The sequence below is a fragment of the Adiantum capillus-veneris genome, chromosome 18 (genome assembly GCF_014529385.1).
Source record: "Adiantum capillus-veneris isolate H3 chromosome 18, ASM1452938v2, whole genome shotgun sequence".
Lineage (NCBI taxonomy): Eukaryota > Viridiplantae > Streptophyta > Polypodiopsida > Polypodiales > Pteridaceae > Adiantum > Adiantum capillus-veneris.
In genome coordinates this window covers 14,317,788-14,339,456 of record NC_140948.1, presented here as the reverse complement: position 1 = coordinate 14,339,456, position 21,669 = coordinate 14,317,788, and the positions used below count along the sequence as shown (strand labels likewise).

Here is a 21,669-nt window from a genome sequence, read left to right as displayed (position 1 = left end):
CATGTTGAAGTTACCTCCAATGCACCATTGCTGTGCCTACGGCAGAGACTCTACAATGTGAGACCAAAATTCTGCACGTGCACTCGCCACATTGGGCGCATAGATGTTCAGGAAGCCCAAGAGGCAACCCTGAACTTGCATAGTGATCCACTGAGCCCTGCCAGGCACAATAATCCCTCTGTCCACAATGGCATGCTGCCAAGAGTCCGCAATAGTCATAGATACCCCTCCCTGGATGCCACCAGGTCCAAATACAGCTGACCAAAATGTCTCATACCGCCCCACGCAAAAGCTGACCTCAACGTCTAATGCGGCTCTCACACAGATGATGCTCCTGTAGCATACGAAGGTCAATCTCTCCTCCCACAAGGCACCGCTGAAGCTCCTGACACAGTCGGCCCCTCTGGTGTTGAAACTGGGGCCCACTTAATCCCTACACGTTCCATGAGACAATCCTCATGGGGAGCGAGAGAGAACTGATGCTATAGCAATAGCTAATGGTGCTATCTTCGAGGCAGGCTTGGATAGGGAGCAATCCACATCCGAGCGTCCCCGAGATAGGCGTGATTGCAAAGAGTGTCTAGCCCAAGCCCAAGAAGAACGAGCCGTGCGCAAGGCAACCTCCTCTGTCCAAGAGTCCTTATGTATGAGTACTTGGCGGGCTTTGCGAGCCAGCAAAGAAGTGAACCACAATGTGTCTACTACCTGCTGAGTCTGGAGGTGTCACTGAAAACTTGGCCAACGGCCACAAAGTCTGAACCAAGCCTGTAACCCCTAGGTCTCCCATGTGATGAGAGAACTCGAGGGCTTGCGCCTGTAGCCACTCCAACACTGAGTCTAAAGTCTACTTAGGCTGGTCCCTGCCGCATAGGGGAAAAGAGAAGCCAACCGCCGAGTCCAGGGCCTCTATCCCTCTAGCTGCAAGGATGAACTCTAAAGCAAGCTGCCTCAAAGTCTAGTGAGGGGTTGTCAAGAAACCGTGTAAAGTCGGAAGCTTGTCAATCCACGAGGAACTGCTGCAAAGGGGGACGTCTACACCAGTAGGGGGGTTCGCAAGAAAGGCTCTCTCTCTCTCTCTCTCTCTCTCTCGCTAAGCGATTCGTGGCAAAAGTGCTGCCAAGAGATCTCCTAGCAGCCTAGGATGTTCTCGCCCCCTGGGACAGATGCGGGGAAGAACCTGGAGGAGATGTGGAAGCAGGGTGGCTCATGGGAGAAAGAGGAGAGGGGGAGCGACAGAGGGAGGAGGGCAAGGTGGAGAGGCGGAGGGAGGAGGCCGGGGGGGGGGGGTGGGGAACTCAGGGGGAGGAGGTGCTGTCAGAGGTGAGGCTGAGGTGGAGGGTAGAGCGGGGAACTCGTCGTGCTGAAGAGGGTCGAATCGGTTCCGTGTGGAAACCCACTATTGCTGGACTGGAGCTTGGGGACCAGTATGAGTGCCAGGCTGGCGTGGTGGCCCCCCGTCGATGTCGACCACGAACCTGCTGCCAGCGCTCCTCCGCTTGAGCCCGAGGCTCGGAGGATGGCTTTGCCTACGTACCCTGTGACTGTCTGCTGCTACTGGCCAGCCCTTGAAGGCTGGGGGATGCGGTGTAGGTTGGGGTCTCCTCCGTGGATAGGCCTTCGCAAGATGGCCCATCTGACGACAAATAAAACACTGATTCGGGAGGATAGAATACTCCACGCTCTGACGGAACCAACCTCTACTCACTCGAGGTAGTAGGATGACCTTCGGGAGAGTGTGGGTGTCCCGAACCAGAACATGCACTGTGCGGATGCCGGCCGCCTTGGCAGCTACAGCGGCTGCGATGCGAGGTGTCTCCAGGACAGTCCCAATCGCTGAGCCTATCTTGGAAAAGAGCGGAAGGTACTCCCTCCGCAGGCTGGGGAAGCAGACTGAGATGGACAAGTCTGCCTCCTCGACAAGAACGTAGGTAGCTGGGTCGAAACCGTGGCCGCACTGTCGAAGTGTGCTCGAACTGCTCGGATTGCCAGGGGGCTCACCACAGTGACCTTGGACGCCATCTCGGGAGTCTCAAACTCTATCTGGTAGTAGCCATGTCCGAGAAGCTGAACATCGAGGATCTTGCCCACCTCTACGAGAAGGCAGGCCTGAAGGAGATCGCGCACCTCCCCTTTGCTGGGTCTGGTGCCGAGAATCTTGCAATTAGCAGAGGTGGCAGCAAAGGGGAGGTTCGCGATCTCCTTCAGGCCTGCCTTCTCGTAGAGGTGGGCAAGATCCTCGATGTTCAGCTTCTCGGACATGGCTTGCTCGCTTGCTCTGTCGATGATGGAGCAAGTCAGATGGTGGGTTTTGCTTGGTCGGGTGAGGGGGCTGCAGTGGAGTCCCTCTGTGGCAAAGTAGAATCCTCCATCTGTGCCTGCTGCTGCAAGGGCGAACAAAGGGGAGTTGAAGGCGTCAAAACGAACGAAGTGAGTCGGTGCCGCTGTGAACCAGCTCCAACAGAGACACGAGGTGGGGGTGGGGGAATGTGGGCATTGCGAGGAGGGGGGGGGGGAGTGAGAAGCGGGCGGTCCACTCAGGCAGCGCGTGCGAAGGGCTGGCAGGGCAGGGCAGGGCGGGGCTGAGGCGGGATAGGGCAGCGTGGGGGGGGGGGAGCTCAAGGCGATGGTGTGAGGGCGTGCGTGAGCAGCAGCAGCGAGCGGACACGGTATTTCTTTATCTCTTGAGTAATTCGGTGCATCCAAGTTTGCCCTTATTGTCTTCATTTTGGACAAATACCATTCGTGGTAGCCAACTCCTCGCTCTTTTGGGTGCCTAGCGTCAGGACTTGCTGGATTTGTTCATCTTGGTCAGTCTTGAGTTTCTACCTTCGGGACAACTTACCACATTGCGGCGGGGTCATCTTGCAAATATCTACATTGCTTCATTGGTACCTTCTCCTAGGAACTCAAAATCTTCTCCAAACATCATCTTCTTCAATCAGAGCGTACTGCATTTTTCCTGCTTGTTTCACTGTTCTCTCTAGTTTCAGTTTTCTCTCTCACCGGGACGGTGAGTGGTCTTGTGGCAGGCAACTTGTAGCAGGGCTACAGTGTCACCGATGCAGGACAGACAGCCAGTTCAGTTGGTCACAGTTGGTCAGGAGTTCACACTAGACGGACTCTCGCCTAGGCATTGACACATGGCAAGTGATACAAATGTTGGTCTAGTGGACATCGAGGCCAGATCACCACCACCTCAGTTCTGAGATAGGCTTAGCTGGATTGGGATATCTGCTAGCCATTGGTGGCTCCTTACATACGAGTGGTTGGGTCCAGGGTTGGATACGCGATCGATCTCATCTACTTTTGCGGTCAGTCGTCTAGAGTCTATCATCTTGAGTTATACATAGCATGTCTGCACCATCCCTGCACAGTTGAGCCTCGACACCCTCACTGTGCCCATGAGATCTGGGCTGGAGCTGAGTGTGCTGCCATGCCAAAGTCTGTATTGGTTTCTTTGAGTTAGTCGATGTTCATCTTGTTCATGTTCAGGTTCACTACTGAGTCGTGGTGTTGTTGCTTTGTTGTTCATTGTTTTTTGTGTTGCATTTTGTAGTGAGACCTCAACACACTGCACTGAGGAGCACCCACTATAGAGGGCACGACACATTATTTCCGCTACATTTACACTCACTATTGGGCACTCGCGACGTTAGTGGGGATTTCGTGGTATTTAGTTAATACTATGCATGATGGAGCTGATGGTTATATTGTCTTGTGGGTGACTACCATAGGTCTATACCTTGCACTTTCCTTTAAGGGTGAATTTGGGCTTATCCAAAATGATTTTATTATTGCTTTGTATCTAGATACTTTTGAACTCTTTTTGGGAATACTGTTTGTAATTTGTTTGAAATAGAATCTATCTATGTTGAACTTGTCTTGGTGCCGATTGAGTTTGCTTGATTCTTGTTTTGATGCTAGTTTCAAAGCTGTTTGGAAAATCTGTGGATGACGTAGGGTGCGGTTTGGGGAGTATCTAGCTGTATTTGGTCCTCTAAATAACGTAGGCTGCGGTGTGGGGAGCGTTTAGTTGTAATGTAAATCTCTGAATGATGCAGATTGCAGTCTGAGGAGGAGCGTTTGGTTGTATATATGGCCTATGAATATTTCATGGCCCAGACTTCGGTTCTTGGGGGGTGTATTCATGGGGAAGTTTCTGTCTGTATGTCTTGAGATTGCATTTGTAATCATCTGTGTTGCATCGTGATTTGTGAAGCATATGAAGTTGGTGCATCTCTACTTCCAAATTGGGTGCGATTGCCTGGGTATTTGATTTTAGTGCATCGAGGCACCCCATTAAAGATCAACGTGGTCTGGGTGTGATGGCTAACTTTGCTACACCAGAATATCAAGAGCTCCAATGTGGGATGAGATGACTGGATGTCCCTCAGATTGTGAAACTGTATTATGTAATGCATGCTCAAGAATGTTCTGTTTGGTATGGATAGACATTAGCATGTAATATCATCGGCCTTCCACACTTATTGCCAACTTTTCTCAAGGTAGGAGCCTGAGAAGGATCTTCTTCAATTTCTTTATGGCCTTTCTCGTATGTTACTTATTCTTCCTCTTTCCCTACCCTCATTCCCTCCACCTTTGAAGGTGTTTGAGGTCTTGGGACTGAGGCCGGGGACAAGTTAATGCTTTCATTAAGTTGATTAAGTGCATAATTTCGATGCATGAAGCTTTCCATCTTCATTGCATCGATTAGGTCTTAAGGAACACAAAGCTTGTATTGTACCAAGTCTCTCATTATGGGAGAATCTATAATACAAAAGCCTTTTGGAGGGGGGACCGGCTGCAAGTAAATACGGTCCTCAATTGTTATCAACTTCTCTAATTCTCTAGATAGGGGGGAGGGGTTAGGGTTTTCAAGTCTAACCCTGCAGGACCCTAAAATTGTGGAGATTGGTGATGTTGACCATATGTATGGATTTGCCCGCGTTTGCAGAAACCCCTGTTGACGTGGCAATCGTACGCACAACTGCATTTTACGCTGAGGCATAACTTGTGCTAGCTTTTGGCTTCTATTGCGTTTGGAAGCCATGGCTTTTCATGTGAGATATTTTAAGGCGTGGCGCCTTTAGATATGTACATGGGGGGCCACGCTCTGGCATTCTAGTGTTGAGGAAGCAAAGCAGAGCCTTTGTACTTGTACCTTGTTGAAGCAATTTAAAGAAATACCAAAAGGGGTGCCAAGGTTTTGGGGCAAGTGTATCTGGGAGTGGAATTCCACCACTTCATATCTCTCGTGTCGATTCTCTCTCTCTCTCTCCCCCTTCCCCCCCCCCTTCTTTTTTTTTAGTTTTTTAGTTGTACTCAAACATTGTACGAGATTCACCACTTGTAACTTTTTTGGTCTCATAGGTCACTTTGGCCTTCTGTAGACGTTAATATATCATTTCATTTCATTCTCTCTCTCTCTCTCTCTCTCTCTCTCTCTCTCTCTGTGAGGATACTTCAGAGGAGATACTGAGGTAGCTTGATGCTAGAGAGATGGGCCTATCCAAACTCTCACAAATGAAGAGCACGCTGAGTATGGACGATACTTGATAGACATGGGGATTGCACATGGATTGGCCATTCTGAATGGCCTACAAAGATTCCGGGCAGTGGGAGGTTTTACATGCTTTCCACATTGACATAGTGCTAGTACAGTGGATTATGTTATGGCTCTGTCAGGCTTCATTCCATCTTTTCACGATTTCATGGTAGGTCAGAGTAGTAGTTGATCACGCTATCTTGTCTTTCACTCTCACGTTTTAGTTCAGCACAACTCGATATACCTTCGCGAGAGAGACGGACTCTGTGTACACAGATGAGATATACAGACACCTATGCACTTAGGAGCCAGGACGGCCATTAGATGAGCTCACTCATATATTGATAGAGACGCTCCATAATGTAGATTATAGAGAGAGGTGCTCATGGGTACTGCCACACAGAAGAGGGTCTACTTGTCTCAGTTAGAACAGGATGTGTATTAGCTATTTATGAGTCAAGATTCAGGTGAGGCATGGAGGCTATTACATGAGCATTCACCACCATCCGCCATCACCTCCATAGAGACATGGGGGAATATGACACATCTCTCTACACAACATCATGAAAGCCACCCTTGCCTGACACACCAGTGACATGCCCAGAGACATATACTTTCTTAACTGCCGAGAGAGTAAAGAAAGCCATTGACAGGATGAGGACACGAGTGCACATGATCACGATCATTATAGTTTGGTAGCAGAGCATTTCATTCATGCCAGAGATATGCTTGCACAACCTCTTGCTATGATGTTTAATCGAGCCATGTGTGAGGGTTTTCTTGAGACTTGGAGTATGTCCACTATTGTGCCTATCTTCAAGGCGGGAAATCCCATGATTCTTCTGAATTATTGCACCATCATGGTCGGTCACACATCTATTCTTGAGCAAGAGTTGAGAAAATGGGCAGAGAGAGAGAGGGCATACGGGCATCATGGTAGGCAAGGTTCAAGAGAGTTTTCTCCACTCTTGACCATATTTTGACACTCGGAGCTATTATTGAGGAGGGTAGATCTCATGGCACAAGGATTTATTGTAGCTTTGTGGATATCTGTAAAGCTTTTGACATAGTGCTGAGAGCTAGAATACAAAGACTATAGGACATGGGGTGTGCCCACAGAGCTGATTTGGGAAATCTTGGCTTTATACAAGACAATTGAGGGCAGGCACGCACTACTCATGGCATGTCCGACATGATTCACTCCACTATTGGGGTGAAGCAAGGATGTCACCTATCTTAGACTCTTTTTCGGATGTATGTGGTTAGAGTTTTTAGACTATGTAGAGCGAGAGGGGGACAGAGGTGCTCTGCTAGTAGGGACATGGATTCTGCTTTTGTTATATGCTGATGGTATTGTGTTGATTTCAGATTCTCCAGAGGGGATGCAACGCCATTTATATGCATTGCATGTGTTTGCACAGCAGAGTGGTTTGTCTGTGAACCTTCGTAAAACCAAAGTGATGGTGTTTAACACCACAACACAGTGGGTCAGGAGGTCAGCTCCCTATCTTTACATATGGTCGCCTTTACGGATTCCAGATCGTCCTTGGGAGAGTATTGCAATGGACTTTGTTTTTGATCTTCCTAAGACTTAGAGTGGGCATGATGGCATATGGACTATAGTGGATAGATTCAACAAGCAGATTCATTTTGTACTAGTAAAGAAGACAATGAAGGCTGAGCATCTAGCAAAGCTGTTTAAACGTCTTACACATTCTTCGGTTACATGGGATGTCTACATCTATTGTTTCGATAGAGATTCCAGTTCACCAGTTTGTTTTGGAGAGCAATGTGTGAGAATGTGGGCACTATGCTCAAATTCTTGTCACCATTTTATCCATAAACCGATGGCCAATCAAAGATGACCAATTCATTGGTTTTGGACTTGTTAAAGTGTTACATCTCTGAACATAAGTCTCAAATGGGAGCGGTATCTGCCATTGGAGTTTGTAGACAACAACATTGTTCACACTTCGACGGGAAAAACACCATTTACGATTGTCAAGGCTGACAAAAAGGTTTCTCCCATTTTGTGCACCAAGGGTAAGATTTTCCAGGCGGATCACTTTATTCAAGATCGAGAGATGCCTATGCAAAGGGTAAGAAGGCTTTGGAGAAGTCTAAAGAATGGCACAAGAAGGTAGCAAACAAGCATTCCTGCGACTTGTAGTTGAAGGAAGGAGATTGGGTGTTGCTTCGGTTTGAGATGTCATGCGCCTTCGGAAAATGAAGGGTAAGAAGAAGCTTTTTCCAAAGCTTAGGATGAGATACTATGGGCCCTTCAAGATTTCTAAAAAGATCAACGATGTATCCTTTCGACTAGAGTTGCCAAATACTTGGAAGATTCACAATGCATTCTATGTGAGTCCCTTGAGACTTTTCAAGGAAGAAGTGCCAGAGGATAGGGAGCCTGAGGAGCAACTAGAGGTAGAAGAAACAGAGGAGATTCTTATACCTGAGCAAGTCCTAGCACACAAGGAAAGGAAAGCGAAGGGTAAGCTGGTTTGTAGGTATTTGGTCATGTTCAAGAATTATCCAGCTTTTGATGCGAAGTGGATGGAGGAGGAGGACCTGGGAGATACTCAATTACTAGAGCTTTACCTTGAGGCTTTTGGTTTATCTCGATATTACCATATACATGTGGTAGGGAGGGGCATTTTTTCCCTCACTAGGAGGTTTGTTTACCGTTTTCCCCCCAAGCATTGTATATACGATAATCACTCTAGGGCTAACTCATCTTTTCATTGTGCACTAAGCAATACATACTTTGTGTTGTGTGCCTTGAGCTTCTTGGTCTTCTCCAAGCTGTGTGTGTTTCCCTGCAACCCTATTTCCAACAATTGGTATCAGAGCAAGTTGCGTCCTCCTGGGCATAGTCTCTAGAATCGCCGGCACACGCTTGTCCACTTTCTCCGATTTGGGTGAGCTCAAAATTTCCTTTCGGGCTCATTTCAACATCCGTTTTCCACTACAGACAGTACTGTGCAGGCAATTTCGTCTTTTGTGCAAAATTTCTGTCAGTGCCATTTTATGCATACTAGGTCCTTCACAATCTTCTTTAGGTTGTGTTGTGCTACATAGCACGTGTTGGTCTCGCTTCGTTTCTCCTCTTTTCAACAATTTTCACATCAGGTGTAGGCACTCGCCATGGCTGACAACAACACAGATGTGCTCAAGATGTTTGCTGTTGAGGATAAATTGGATGAAGACAATTACCCAATGTGGGCTTACATGATGCAACATGTTCTTGTGTCAAAGGGCGTTTGGAATGTTGTGTAGCGCATTAATTTACGTCTTGGTTCTGTGGATACAGACGAAGTTGAGGATGTTGCAGGTTTTGGTGGTAGGGTTGCTACTGCTAGAGCTGTTTTGCCTACGGCTGAGCAATCTCGTTGGGATGTTAGAGATGCGCAGGCTCATGCATTGATTGCGTTATCTGTGAAACGCTCTATTACTCCTCACATTTGTTCAACTAAATCTGCAAAACAGGCTTGGGATATTCTGGTTGGTCTTTATGCAAGCTGCAATGAAGCTAAAATTACATTACTGCGTAAAGAGATGGAATTGAAGATTATGCATGAGGAAGATGACATTGACACTTTCCTTGATGGTATCAAGGGTGTTAGTGAGCAACTCATTGTTGTATTTTGGATAAGATGCAACGTTTGAAGTTTCCAAAGGATGGTTCAATTAGGGCTACATGTAGGTTGCAGCTTGTGTAAAGTGATATTTGTGTGCCTATGCAAACTCCGTCTTTAGGCAATTACCTGTACTTCGTGCCTTTCATTGATGATTACTCTAGGCATGTATGGGTGTATCCGCTTAAATCTAAGTCCGAAGTGTTTATGTGCTTCAAGTAATTTCTGGCTATGGCTGAAAAAGTTTCTGAATCTACTATGGATACCCTCCGTTTAGATCGAGCGGGGGAGTATATGTCTCATGAGTTTAATGCATTTTTGGCTAGTCGTGGGATAAAACACCAATGTACAATGCCGTATACACCTCAATAAAATGGTGTTGCTGAAAGGAAAAATAGGTCGCTTACGGAGATGGCACGATGTATGGTCAAAAGTCAAGGTTTGCCACATTCATTTTGGCTTGAGGCCATCATGTGTGCTACTTATGTACTTAATAGGTAAACGAAAGCTTTGCAGTCTATGACTCCTATGAAGCATGCCATGATAGGAAGCCATCTATCGATCACATGTGTGTTTTCGGTTGTTTGGCTTATGCTTTGGTGCCACAAGCACATCGCTGAAAATAGGATGATAAGGTGGTTAAATGCATTTTTGTTGGTTACAATACTGAAAGCAAAGGTTACGGGTTGTACCATCCGCAAACAAAGCGTATCTTGGTTTCACGAGATGTTGTGTTTGTGGAAGATTCTATTAAGCCTTGTTGTCATGTACTAGAGACAATAATGTAAGCTCACAGGACATTTATGATAGTTTATTGCCTCTTTTCAGTGGTGGGAATTTAAATGTAAATTTCAATGAGGCAAATGTACAGCCTATGGGGATTTCTGAAAATGCTACGGAACAATATATTTCTGATGCGGATGTACATGATGTACTTCATGTGCAAAGGGTTGAGAATGAGCAGGCTAGAGGCATCCCAAAATGACGGGTGCACACCTTTCGTGACAGTAAAGCGGATGCACCTTTGTCTAGTTGTACTTGTTCAAGTTCTCGCCATGCATGTTATGCATCAGATTGTTATGCTTTGGCTGTTTCTAGCTTATGTGATGTAGAGGAACCTCTTTCTTTTGATGAAGCACATAGTTAAGAAGATTGGAAGGTTTCCATGCGATCAGAATATGATGCACTTAAAGAAAACAACACATGGACTTTATGTGATTTGCCTCTTGGAAAAAAGGCCATTGGTACAAAGTGGGTTTACAAGTTGAAATGTAAGCCGGATGGTAAGATTGATCGCTATAAGGCTCGACTTGTTGCAAAAGGTTATGCACAACAAAAAGGCATAGATCATGAAGAGACTTTTGCTCCCACTTGTTATATGGCTACTGTGCGTTTTCTACGTGCATTGGCAGCTCATTTTGGATGGGATGTATATCAATCAGATATTGTCACTGATGGTGACATATTTAAGGAAGTTTATGTAATGCAACCTCGCGGTTTTGTCATTAAAGGGTAGGAAGATAAAGTATGCAAATGTAAGAAAGCTTTGTATGGGTTGAAACAATCTCCTCGTGCTTGGTATGAGAAAGCTGACACTCCTTTTGTTAAACGAGGCTTTCATAATAGTCCAACAGAAAGCACTTTGTATGTAAAGCGTGAGGTTCATGCACTTCTCATCGTTGTTCTTTATGTTGATGATTTGCTAATCACTGGACCCAATGAGACACATATTGCTTGATTTCAATGCTACTTTCAAGATGAAAGATTTGGGGCTGTTGCATCATTACTTGGGCATACAGTTTAAACAATGTGATGGTGGTATTGCCTTGTGTCAAACAAGTTACATAGAGACATTGCTATGTAAGTTTGGACTTCAGGACTACAAACCTATTGCTACTTCCATGGAAACAGGTTTGAAGTTGAGTCTTCATGATGCTGGTGATCTTGCCGATGTCACTCTTTACCAAACTGCTGTTGGGTGCCTTATTTATGTATGTAATACGAGGCCGGATATTCAGTTTGCAGTCTCACAGGGTAGTAGATTTATGCATTGGCAGGCTCTCAAGAGGATTTTTTGCTACTTGAGTGGCACTTTACATCTTGGCTTGTTTTATCCCAAGGGAGGATCATTGTTGCCATATTTACATGCTTTTTCGGACTCAAATTGGGTTGGTTGTTTTGACATGCGAGTGTCCACAAGTGGTTTTTGTTTCATGCTAGGCAGTTCATGCATATCATGGTTGAGTAAGAAGCAACCTATTGTGGCCACTTCCAGTCATGAGACTGAGTACAGGGTAGTCGACACAGCTACGGTTGAGTGTGTATGGCTCAGACGCCTTATGGATGATTTGGACATTGTCAACATCATCTACACTAACAGTCAGAGCGCATTGGTAGTTGCGAAGAACCCAGTTTTTCATGTTCGCACAAAGCATATTGAGGCGCATTATCACTATGTCAGGGAGAGACTCTCAGCAGGAGAGGTCAGATTGGCTTATGTGTCAATATAGGAAAACCGTGCAGACCTGTTCACAAATGCATTGCCTCGTGAGAAGTTCAAAGCTTTCCGCAAAGCTTTGGGCTTACTCCCCTTTGTGGATTGATCATGCACTCAGGGCATGGCACTTCCCTATACATTATGTGCCATCTCTTGTTCACCGCATCACTCCCAGGGGGGATTGTTATCATACACATATGGTAGTTAGGACCGCCGGGGCATTTTTTCCCTTACTCTAGGGCTAACTTATCTTTCATTGTGCACTAAGCAATACATGCACTCTGTTGTGTGCCTTGAGCTTCTTCGTCTTCTCCAAGCTGTGTGTTTTTCCTTGCAACTCTATTTCCAACATCCGAGTATTCCTAGAGTGCACATCAAATAAGCGGGTTGAATATGGTGCGATACGTGTTGCACGAGAGGGAGCCACTCCACTCCTTCGTCCCAAATTTCCCATAGAAGAACAAAGTCAACCAATTGCTCTTTGAGATTTTGGGGGTGCTGACAAGCTGACAGTACTGTGCTGAGTGACTTTATGATATGTACATAAATAATTTCCATATGTACATAAATAGGCTTGTGGTTGGGAATTCCTCAAGAACTCAATGAAACATGTACTCTCTCATTTGTTGTTTTTGTGTGAGTATGTGTTGAACATGAAATCACTTTAGCATTTTGTCTCATTGATGTGAATTTTGAGTGATGAGATTTAGTGCATCAAGACATTTGTAAAAGATCATTGCGGTCTCGATGTGATGGCTAAAGAAGTCATAATGATCATGGTTCATGTCTAAGATCCCGGCAGGGATAGAGATGTGAAGGTAATTATGATTGTTCAGTGCCTTGTGTCTTTGTATGCTGGAGTCTATGTCTATCGAGCTAATTTTTGTTTGTTTTGCAGGCATCATCGAGGGAAAGTACTCTTCTTTCAGAAGGGGGGGGGGGGTTATGTCACAAGAGTGATGACGTGGGCCATGGCATCCTAAATCTCTGAGAAAGAGAGTCAGAAGAGAACACAATGATGACGTCCCGGATGAGCCGTACGGTGCGTACATGGCAGCCTGTAAATTACGGTGCGATTCACAGAGCTGCCATGTGGCAGTTTTTATGCAAGTAGGAAGCTTTTGGGTGTGCGATAAGTTAGCAGAGCTTTTGGATGGGCGCCACCTTTTTGTACCTGTTGCTTTTGGGCCAGGGGCCTTTAATCACGTGCCTTGGGGATCGTCTCTAGTAGATCAGTGTGTGGTCACACAAATGGGAGCGACTCCTCGATAGCTGTACTCTGTTCTTCTCAATATCAATATAAAAAGAAAAGAGTGCGCGAGTGCATCTGGAAATGGAACTCTGCCGCTTCATGTCTCAACTACTTTTGAGTTTTGAAGTGCAAGTGTTAAAGTTTCTAATTTGTTTGTGTTGCCGTGAAGCCGGTTACGTTGTATGGTTCAAAGCAAGCAGTTTGTGCTTGTTATGAAAAAATACATGCATACTTAACGTGCATATAATTTTAAAGAGAGCACCATGCGTGCCAAACAAGAAAGTGATGTATTAATGATTGCTGTGTACTATGTAAATGACATGTTGCTCATTGGTTGTAATAAGACGCATAGCTTTGACGTTAAGGCTGGGTTAAGTTCTTGTCTTTTGAGGTGTCAAATTTTGCCTTTTTTACATCATTATTTGAGTTGAATTGAGCTTTGAGATATGAAATGTGATTTTTAGAACTGTTACTTAGGCATTCAATCTTAGTCAATGTAAAGCTTTGCACCAAACAAAGTTTATTGGAACATTGTTGCATAGACTTGGTTTTGATGATGGAAAACTTATTGCTGCGCCTATGGAAATAGGCTCAATGCTAAAGCCTAAACATTCACGTTGCTGGAGACTAATTTGATGTCATTCTCAATGAGCTAACTTATTGCTGCGCCTATGGAAATAGGCTCAATGCTAAAGCCTAAACATTCACGTTGCTGGAGACTAATTTGATGTCATTCTCAATGAGCAAACTGCTGAATGCTGTATCTATGTAAGCATTACTAGGTCATCTACTCACTCTACCTTAATTTAGATGAGGAGGTTCATGCGTAGTGCTTGTTCTAAGGAATGGCAGGTCGTTAAGCAAGTTTGCCAGTATGTGAGTGGGACTTAAGCATCTTGGATTTTGTATTCCAAAGCAGGATCTTTGACCAAATTTACATTTTTTTTTCCGGGAATCACATTGGCCAGAATTTTATGACACGTATGACCACAGGTGGTTCTGCTTCATGCTTGGCAACTCTTCATATCTTTCTTGTCTAATTAGTCATGTACTGTGGGTCCTTGCTGTGAAGCTGAATGCAGGGTTTCACAATTATGATTGTATGTGTTTGGCTAAGACACCTCAGACTGATTTGGATGTTGGGTTTTTCACTACGGTCTCCAATAACAGCCTGGCGATAATGGTAGCTGCAAGGAATCAAGTGTTTTTTGCTTGAGTAAAAGGATATTGAAGTGCATTATCAGTAAAGTTAGGGACAGATTCTTTGCCAGGGATGTGACACTTTTGAAGCTTGTTCCAAAACTTTGGGCTTTCTCCCTTTTGGAAGTAATCGCAGTCTCATCGGGTTGGGCACTTCCCTATATATTGATTGCCAACTCTTGTTCACTCGATCATTTCCAAGGGATGTTTCTGAACTCACCTCACATCACCATGGCACTCTTTCCCTCACTCAAAAGGTTTTTTTTCCCCTTTGTATGTTTGTATGCCCATCACTTTAGGCTCACTTTTCTTTGTACTCGCACACTAATCATACAAAATTTCTTGTTTGTGTGCTCTTTTGTGCTTTCTCTTCTCCTTGTTGTTGCAACCTAGTAACTGGCATTGAAGTCATCAAGAGAGAGTACTTACAGTATTGTCTTTAAGAAATATATTTATTACTCTTAAGAGTGGGCTGCAGGTTATAGTTTTGGAGCGCACCAGCCTTATAAGAGAGAGTTTATCTTCATATCTTTCCTCGTATTATGGGGGATAAGGACACGTAAAACGGTCCCTAAGAAATACTCAGCTTTAATTTAGAGAGTCACTAGAACAAAGTGTCTTAAGGTGTTTAGGATATTCAACCAACTTTACTATCTAATAAGCACTCGAAGACTCTTGAGGTGTTTAGAGGGGCACTGATATGAATTGGTCAGGGGGCATGGTGACAATTTCAATGAGAAGATGAAATTTTTCAAAGGCAAAATCCTTTATCACGTGTGAAATGTTTTTTTGATGTGTTTAAGGTTCTGATGCTTCGAAGGACTTTGTCAAACTGTAGCTGGAATGTGCAGGACTGACCTTCTTTTGTGCATTAAAATTTTCTTAGTTGATTTGATGAAACAGGACTTACAATGAACTTGCAAAATCAAAGAAAGATATGGAGAGCGAACTTCTAAAGTTTGGAAGCAGATCAGATGAGACAGACAAAAGAAGTGCGTGGTACTTAGAATACACAGAGAATATGAAGGCTTTAGACAATCAGCTGCACTCTATAATGAAACAGATTGATGTTTTGAGAGAAGAGACACAAGCAAACAGAGCCAGCGAACAAGATAGCATTGATCAACGGATTGGCTGGCTTATGGCTGAACTGGATACTGGTGGTAACGTACGAATGGAGGCTGGGAGCATTGAGAGAACTTGGTTTAAAAACTGTATTGAGCTTGTGGCCTCGACATTTTTGATACAAGACTTTGCACCTTTTGGAATAATTGGGGTGTCTGCTCGCAAGGTTACGCGTATATATAACAAATTTCTACAAGATCGGTTTGAGAATCATATAGAGAACAGAGTAGGTCATCCATATTAATCATTGTCATGTTGGCTTGCTGGTATTAACTTTCTTGCATTTTTCATATTCCCCTTTTTCTCGTATGAGGATCCTTCATTGTATGCTTTTGTTAATTACAAACTTAGACTGCATTTGCTGCCTTGATCCCTTCCTCTGATGTATGAAAAGTTCTGATTTTAAAAGAATCTGCTCGAGTATCGTACAGAAATAAAGCTGTGACAATTTGTTCTTTTTGCCTTGAACTTTGTTCGTCAGACCAATAAGAAGCGCTTACCTTGCACATACAGCAGCAATCTAAATTTTGGCTTAACACGATGCCTACTGCCCATGTCATGTGGATTTAAAACGTACTCTTGGTAGAAATAGAATCTTGCTTACCTGAGTTGCCCGCCCTCGGGTGAAATCTGTGAAATTTGAAGGCTCTCAAAAGATATCTATAAGGGAAGGGCTTGATAGTATTTAGATCCTCTTCTTCAAAAGATATAACATGAAGCTTAGTGCATTGTGGAGGCTGGTAAAAGGAGTCAGCACACACACTTCATACCAAGTGCTCACAAGATACAATGGGGGTGTTGAGGCTCAAATAGTGCAGGGTAAGTGTTGTGACAATGACTGAACTCTAGACCAAAGACTCGTACCACTAGACCACACAAGACCGACTATGTATACAACGGATACATGCCATCCATAAGTACTAAGAAATATCTCTGAGAGGCAGCTACACATATTCTGGACTGTGGTGGAAAGCGATAGGCTGGCCATGGTGTCCACTCGGCTACCACTCCGCCATGTCCCACGAAGCGCCTCTGGTCCACAAGACTACTGATGACCAAGTCCATCAGCCAAGTGACCGCCCAAGTGTGAACCAAGACCAACTGTGACTACCAGCATGAGAGAACAACCAAAACACATCTACAAGATTCCCAAGAGATAAAGGTTGTATATACAATGAAATTAGAGATGGCTTCATGACTACTGATGCTGGCTATGTGAAGGAGGATACTGGTGTGGATCAATTCTAGTCCATGTCTACTATGAAATATCTTATGAGAGACAGCTATACATATCTGGATTGTGGTGGAAAGCAATAGGTTGGCCATGGTGTCCACTCGGCCACCACTCCATGTCCCATGAAGCACCTCTGGTCCACTAGACTGTTGACGTCAAGGTCTACCTGCCAAGTGTGAACCAAGACAAATGTGACTACTAATTGCTGTCCACTGCGTGTGACACTTTAACCTAGCTATGAAAGGAACGGGTTATGGCGGAAACGAAAGTGTACCATTCATGATGTGATTAGTCTGCTAATTACAAGAGATTAGTGAGAGAGATCGACACTAATAGAGATAGCAAATCATGAGTAGATTAATGACAAATGAGAATGCAAATGGTGGATACAAAGTGGGCTCAAATGCTTGGGATATGAGAGGATACAAAGTGTGTAGCCTTGGGCTTATTTTATAGAGTTGGGAGAGAGTATGTGCTGATGTAAGAAATGGTGTCAAATATGTGTAGGCTTCCAATGTAGAGGGGGTTTCCACTAGTTGGTGGTGCGGATGTGTCACACACCCCAACAAGCCTCCCCGTGTGTGTCATAGTAGCACCCAAAAGTACAAAGGTATCCTCCCTTGGAGAATTTATCAACAGATCCTCCCTTGGAGAATTTATCACAGGATGCAAGACCAAAATCAAAACATCCTCCCCAGAGATTGGTCAACTCTGTGTAGGATCAAAGGTGCCTGTCCCTAGAGAATTTAACAGTTGAGTACGTGTCAAAAGGTGCCTCCCCTTGAGAGAATGTATGCTAGTCAAGGTGGTCGGCTCAAATACAAATGGAGCTTTCTCCGATGTTGGAGATCAAAGTTGAAGGCCTAAAAGCTTCAAAATTTTGTGTTTGTGATTTGTTGCTGATGTTTGCTGCAAAGTAGTAGTGTTGTTGATGCTTCTCCTCCCCTGGGACAAATGTGTTGTCAAAATCTTCAAAATAGATGCAGATGTCGGCATGACATGTGTGTGAGATTTTGTGCAAATAGGTGCTAGTGAGGATGGTCTTAACCGTTGTCCAGTAGTGTTTGATCCTTTACAAATTTTGTTATCTTTGTGAAGCAAGATGTGACCATGCTTCGTGTCCAATGCCAAGGTGAATACAAGATGCAAAGACAAGTGTGTGCAAATGCATGTGGTGGTGCTTTTTCCAATCTTGAAATTGGATAAATCATACATATCAAGGTGTGTACTTGAGCTTGTGTGAAGATTTGGCGGTGGGAAACGAGCTCTTGAAAAACCCATTGATGAACTTTTGAAAGCTCCGCTCGATGAGTTTGTGCTATGTTGCCGATGGGAAGCTCCTCTAAGTGGGGGGAGCTCAACACTCAAGGGCTTTGGCCCTTGGTGCCAAGGCCCCGTGAGAAGAGGCCTTTTGGGGATTGTGGATGTCTTCGAGCAGCGGGTAGCTCCGGGCAGCTCTAGCTAGGCACGGGCAGCAGGGCAGTATGCCGGGCTCTTGGGCAGGCGGGGTTGGACAGCCAAGAATGCCTAACAAGGATCGGTCGGATGCAGAGTGCGGAAGCAGTCAAAGTCTACGAGAAGCACCAGACGGGAAGAACTACTGTTAGGGGGCCGGGCACCACATGCCAATGGGAAAGAACAGACTGAATAACTTTAAGCACTTCAAATAACAAATGACAGAAAGAGATGCACAACACGAGACGGGAGTGGCGGAGTTCCACTCCAAGTGAGCAATGGCCCCAAACACTGGCGCCCCTTTCAGTATTTCTTTATATTGCTTGAACTTAGTACAATGCCGGTACTTGTGCTCTGCACCTTCACCGAGAAGAGTGCCAGAGACTGAGCCCTCTGCACATATTTGAAGGCCCTTGGTCTATGAAAAGCAGTTTACAAAAAAAGCTTCAAACTCAAAAGCATCTGGTCCCAAAAGTTGGCGCTTAAAGCTGCCCAGCGTAAATCATGAAAATGCGGACATCTACCATGTTAGCATGTCAGTGCGAATTGTGGGAATCCGTACAGGCTGCTATGTGGCACTGTCAGCTCAAATCATGGGCATCCGTACAGTTGCTACGTCATCATCTTCTACGCAAGAGCGTGTGGTCCTGCTTTATTTTAATCTCTTTAGGTCATTTGTGGATGGGGCCCCATAAGTTGGTGGGAACTCTATTTTAAAAATAGGCCACTCGGCTAGACTTTGTAAGTGTCACAAACGGGAGCGCATAGCAATATAAAATATACTCGGATAAATAAAATTTATCAATTAATATTGAAGCCAAAGGATATAGAGAGAAATAGATAGAGAGAGAGAGAGAGATAGAGTGAGAAGATCGACACAGGACTGGGGACCAGAAGATGGGTTGGTCTCCCCCCGTAATAGTATCTTTATTATTGAGAAGAAGTCTATACAAGCACTTGAACCGAACGTATTACGACGTTCGTTCTAGAATAAGACTTGATGGTTCCCGAAAGCCTCGGCTTCCGATTCCTAGGGCAAAACCCTATTCCAAGGAACTTCCGTTCCTTATTCCAAATCCTTGAGAACCAAGGTTCTCGCCTCTGGATCACACCTTCCAGACTCGGGGCATGGCATCCCTGCAACTCTTTTCTGACTCTGTTTCCAGAGTCCTGTTCCTGCAGAATAACTCCGCTTTCTTGGACACTAAGTCCTTCCCTTGGGAATTTCAACTTCCGGATCACATCTCGAGAGTCTACCTCTCTTCGATCCGTGGATCTGCTTCCCAAACTTGGGTACGAAACCCTTGGGCTGATCTGGCTCTAGTTCCTCATAGCGCTTTTATCGTGCAGAGGCTCATGCCTTCCTCTGCTCCTACTTCCTCACGAAGAGGAAGTACACCTGCAATCAAATACTTAGAGATCATAACATAAAAATCGTATCTTCAAAGTTGCGACGCTCGTAACGCAACTCGGTTCTCGAAAAAGCAATTTCCCGGAAGAGATCTCTACATAGAAAATCCTCTCTTCCAATCCTACACACAAAAGAGGTGTGTTCTCAGGTTCCTTCTCGTAAATCAGCCTCGTCTACGACGTTTATGGGCTGAAAACAGAGAAAAACAGCAGCTTGTTGCGATGGAAACACGCTCCGTAGGCACTTCTTCGCGAGGGAACTCGCGCACTTGGTCTTGGCGACATCTGGTACACTTGGGGCAGCCATGGGCATCACTGGCAACGTCTTCTTTACGGCTGAAATCTGCAGCAGCATCTCCTCCTTGCAAAGATTGGTCTTCCCATTGGGAGAGGGCGTGTGATGCTTTTATAGCTCCTTGGCCATGGCAAAGATAGCTGCTCGCGTAGAGATCGCGGCCGTTTTTTTTTTTTTTTTTTCGCTGTTCTGCCAGAAAAAGAGAAAGAGAAAACGCTGATTGATCTGTTCCCTTATTTATCAGATGGCTGCCCACTTATTAAGTGGGCGGTCGGCATATTTTAAAAATAGTCTGAACCTGCCCAAAAACTCAATAAAACCTTATAAGTTAAAAACAATGCTTTCACAACACTTCCTAGGCGTCCCTGGATGCAATCGCATGCACAGTTGCAATGCAGACATAGACATCCTCGCGGGAAAGCATCTGCTTCCCCGAAAAGCAATCCTGCTTTCTCAGAAAGCATCTGTTTTTCCTCAAAGTTTCCTCTGAACCCATCTTCATTCAAGTGCTTGCTTTTCCTTGTGCACAATTCTAACACAGTTCGGAATTTCCTCTTGACTATGGATATCCCCTTTTCAGATGCACCCGTCACCCACCTTGTGACGCATCAGGAATACCCATCACCTAGTCACTTCCTACGGAACTTACGGTACAATCTTCTTCGCGATGCTCTATGTCACCCATCCTATGACGCATCACAGATGTCCGTTCCCGGATGGTCGGATACTTCTTCCCGATGCTCCCCGTCACCCATCCGATGTGACGCATTAGAAGTACCCGTTCCTGGTGGCCTTACAGATATTCCTTCTCAGTTCTCCCGTCATTACTTTGAACGATGCACTAGGAATACTCTGTACTCGGATGTCTCCAATGAGAAAAACCCTCTCACTTAAAATTCCAATAATTCATTTGGAATTATTTTTCCTTGGTGTTCCAAGCGAGAAAACCCTCTCACTTATAAATCCAATAATTATTTTTCTGTAAGATAAAGCCAATTTAGCAACAGTAAGTTGGTAAAACTTCTTTTGCTGCTTCTTCTTAGGGTTTAGGCCCCTCGGCTGGGATATGCAAGTCGGCTCCATTCTTAAGTGGCTTGATACGTTAGTAGTTTGTGACATTATCTGCAAAACAACTCAAGTTAGCTCAAAAACTTCCGAGGGACAATCAATGTTCTCATTCCAGATTGGAGCTCTTGATATCCTTGGCCATTGGCTTCTCGAAAAAATCTCATCCAATAAGGAGTCTCATTCTAGATCAAAACTCTTGATATCCTGGGTCGTTGACTTCCCAGAAGTATCTCATCCAATAAGGAATGGTTGGCACATCACACTGCAACACAAATGCTCACATATGCATGTTACAAGACACAAGGAAGAGTGCCATTGAGCACTCTCCCGAGACAGACGTTCTGTGGTATGAAGCTACTCAAGGACTACCTCGTCACTCCCCCCGCAAATAATCTATAAAAAGGCCCGAGCCATGAGTTCAAAGGACTGGTACAACCAAACACTCCCCAGACCGTAGCCTGCATCGCTTTGAGGTTCAAGCATACAACAAAACGCTCCCCAGACATCCCATCTACGTCGTTTGGAGGCTTTCTAGCATACAACGAAACGCTCCAGAGACATCTTGTCTGTGTCGTTCCGAGGTTCAGACAATACCCAAACAACATTTCTCACTACTCCACTCGGGAGTAAATTCACCAATCAATTAAACTAGCATAAAAACAAGAGTCACACAGTTCAATCGGAACCAAGACAGGTTTAAAACAGATACCATCCATTTCAAACAAATTTCAAACAATACTTCCTCAAACAGAGGTCAAAAGTATCTAACTACAAAACAACTAGAAAATTCATTCAGGTTTTTTTCGGACAACCGAACTTTGAGGACTACTGGCTTGTCCTTCTGCATCAGGGTAATTGTTCGGTTCTGGATGTGGAGAGTTGCATCATTCTTGTCGTGCCAAGGCATGCCCAAGAGAACATCGCAATTGTCCAACTTCATAATGTGGAAA

At 44.8% G+C, this 21,669-nt stretch overlaps 1 protein-coding gene across 1 annotated transcript in view; it reads left to right on the top strand.

Moving 5' to 3' along the window:
* Positions 1–21,669, top strand: part of LOC147435253 (uncharacterized) — a 179,350-nt gene that overhangs the window by 26,006 nt on the left and 131,675 nt on the right. Inside the window, exon 6 of the mRNA XM_086487709.1 lies at positions 15,036–15,483. Coding sequence (XP_086343835.1) covers positions 15,036–15,483 — 448 coding nt within the window. The remainder of the gene's footprint in view (positions 1–15,035; positions 15,484–21,669) is intronic.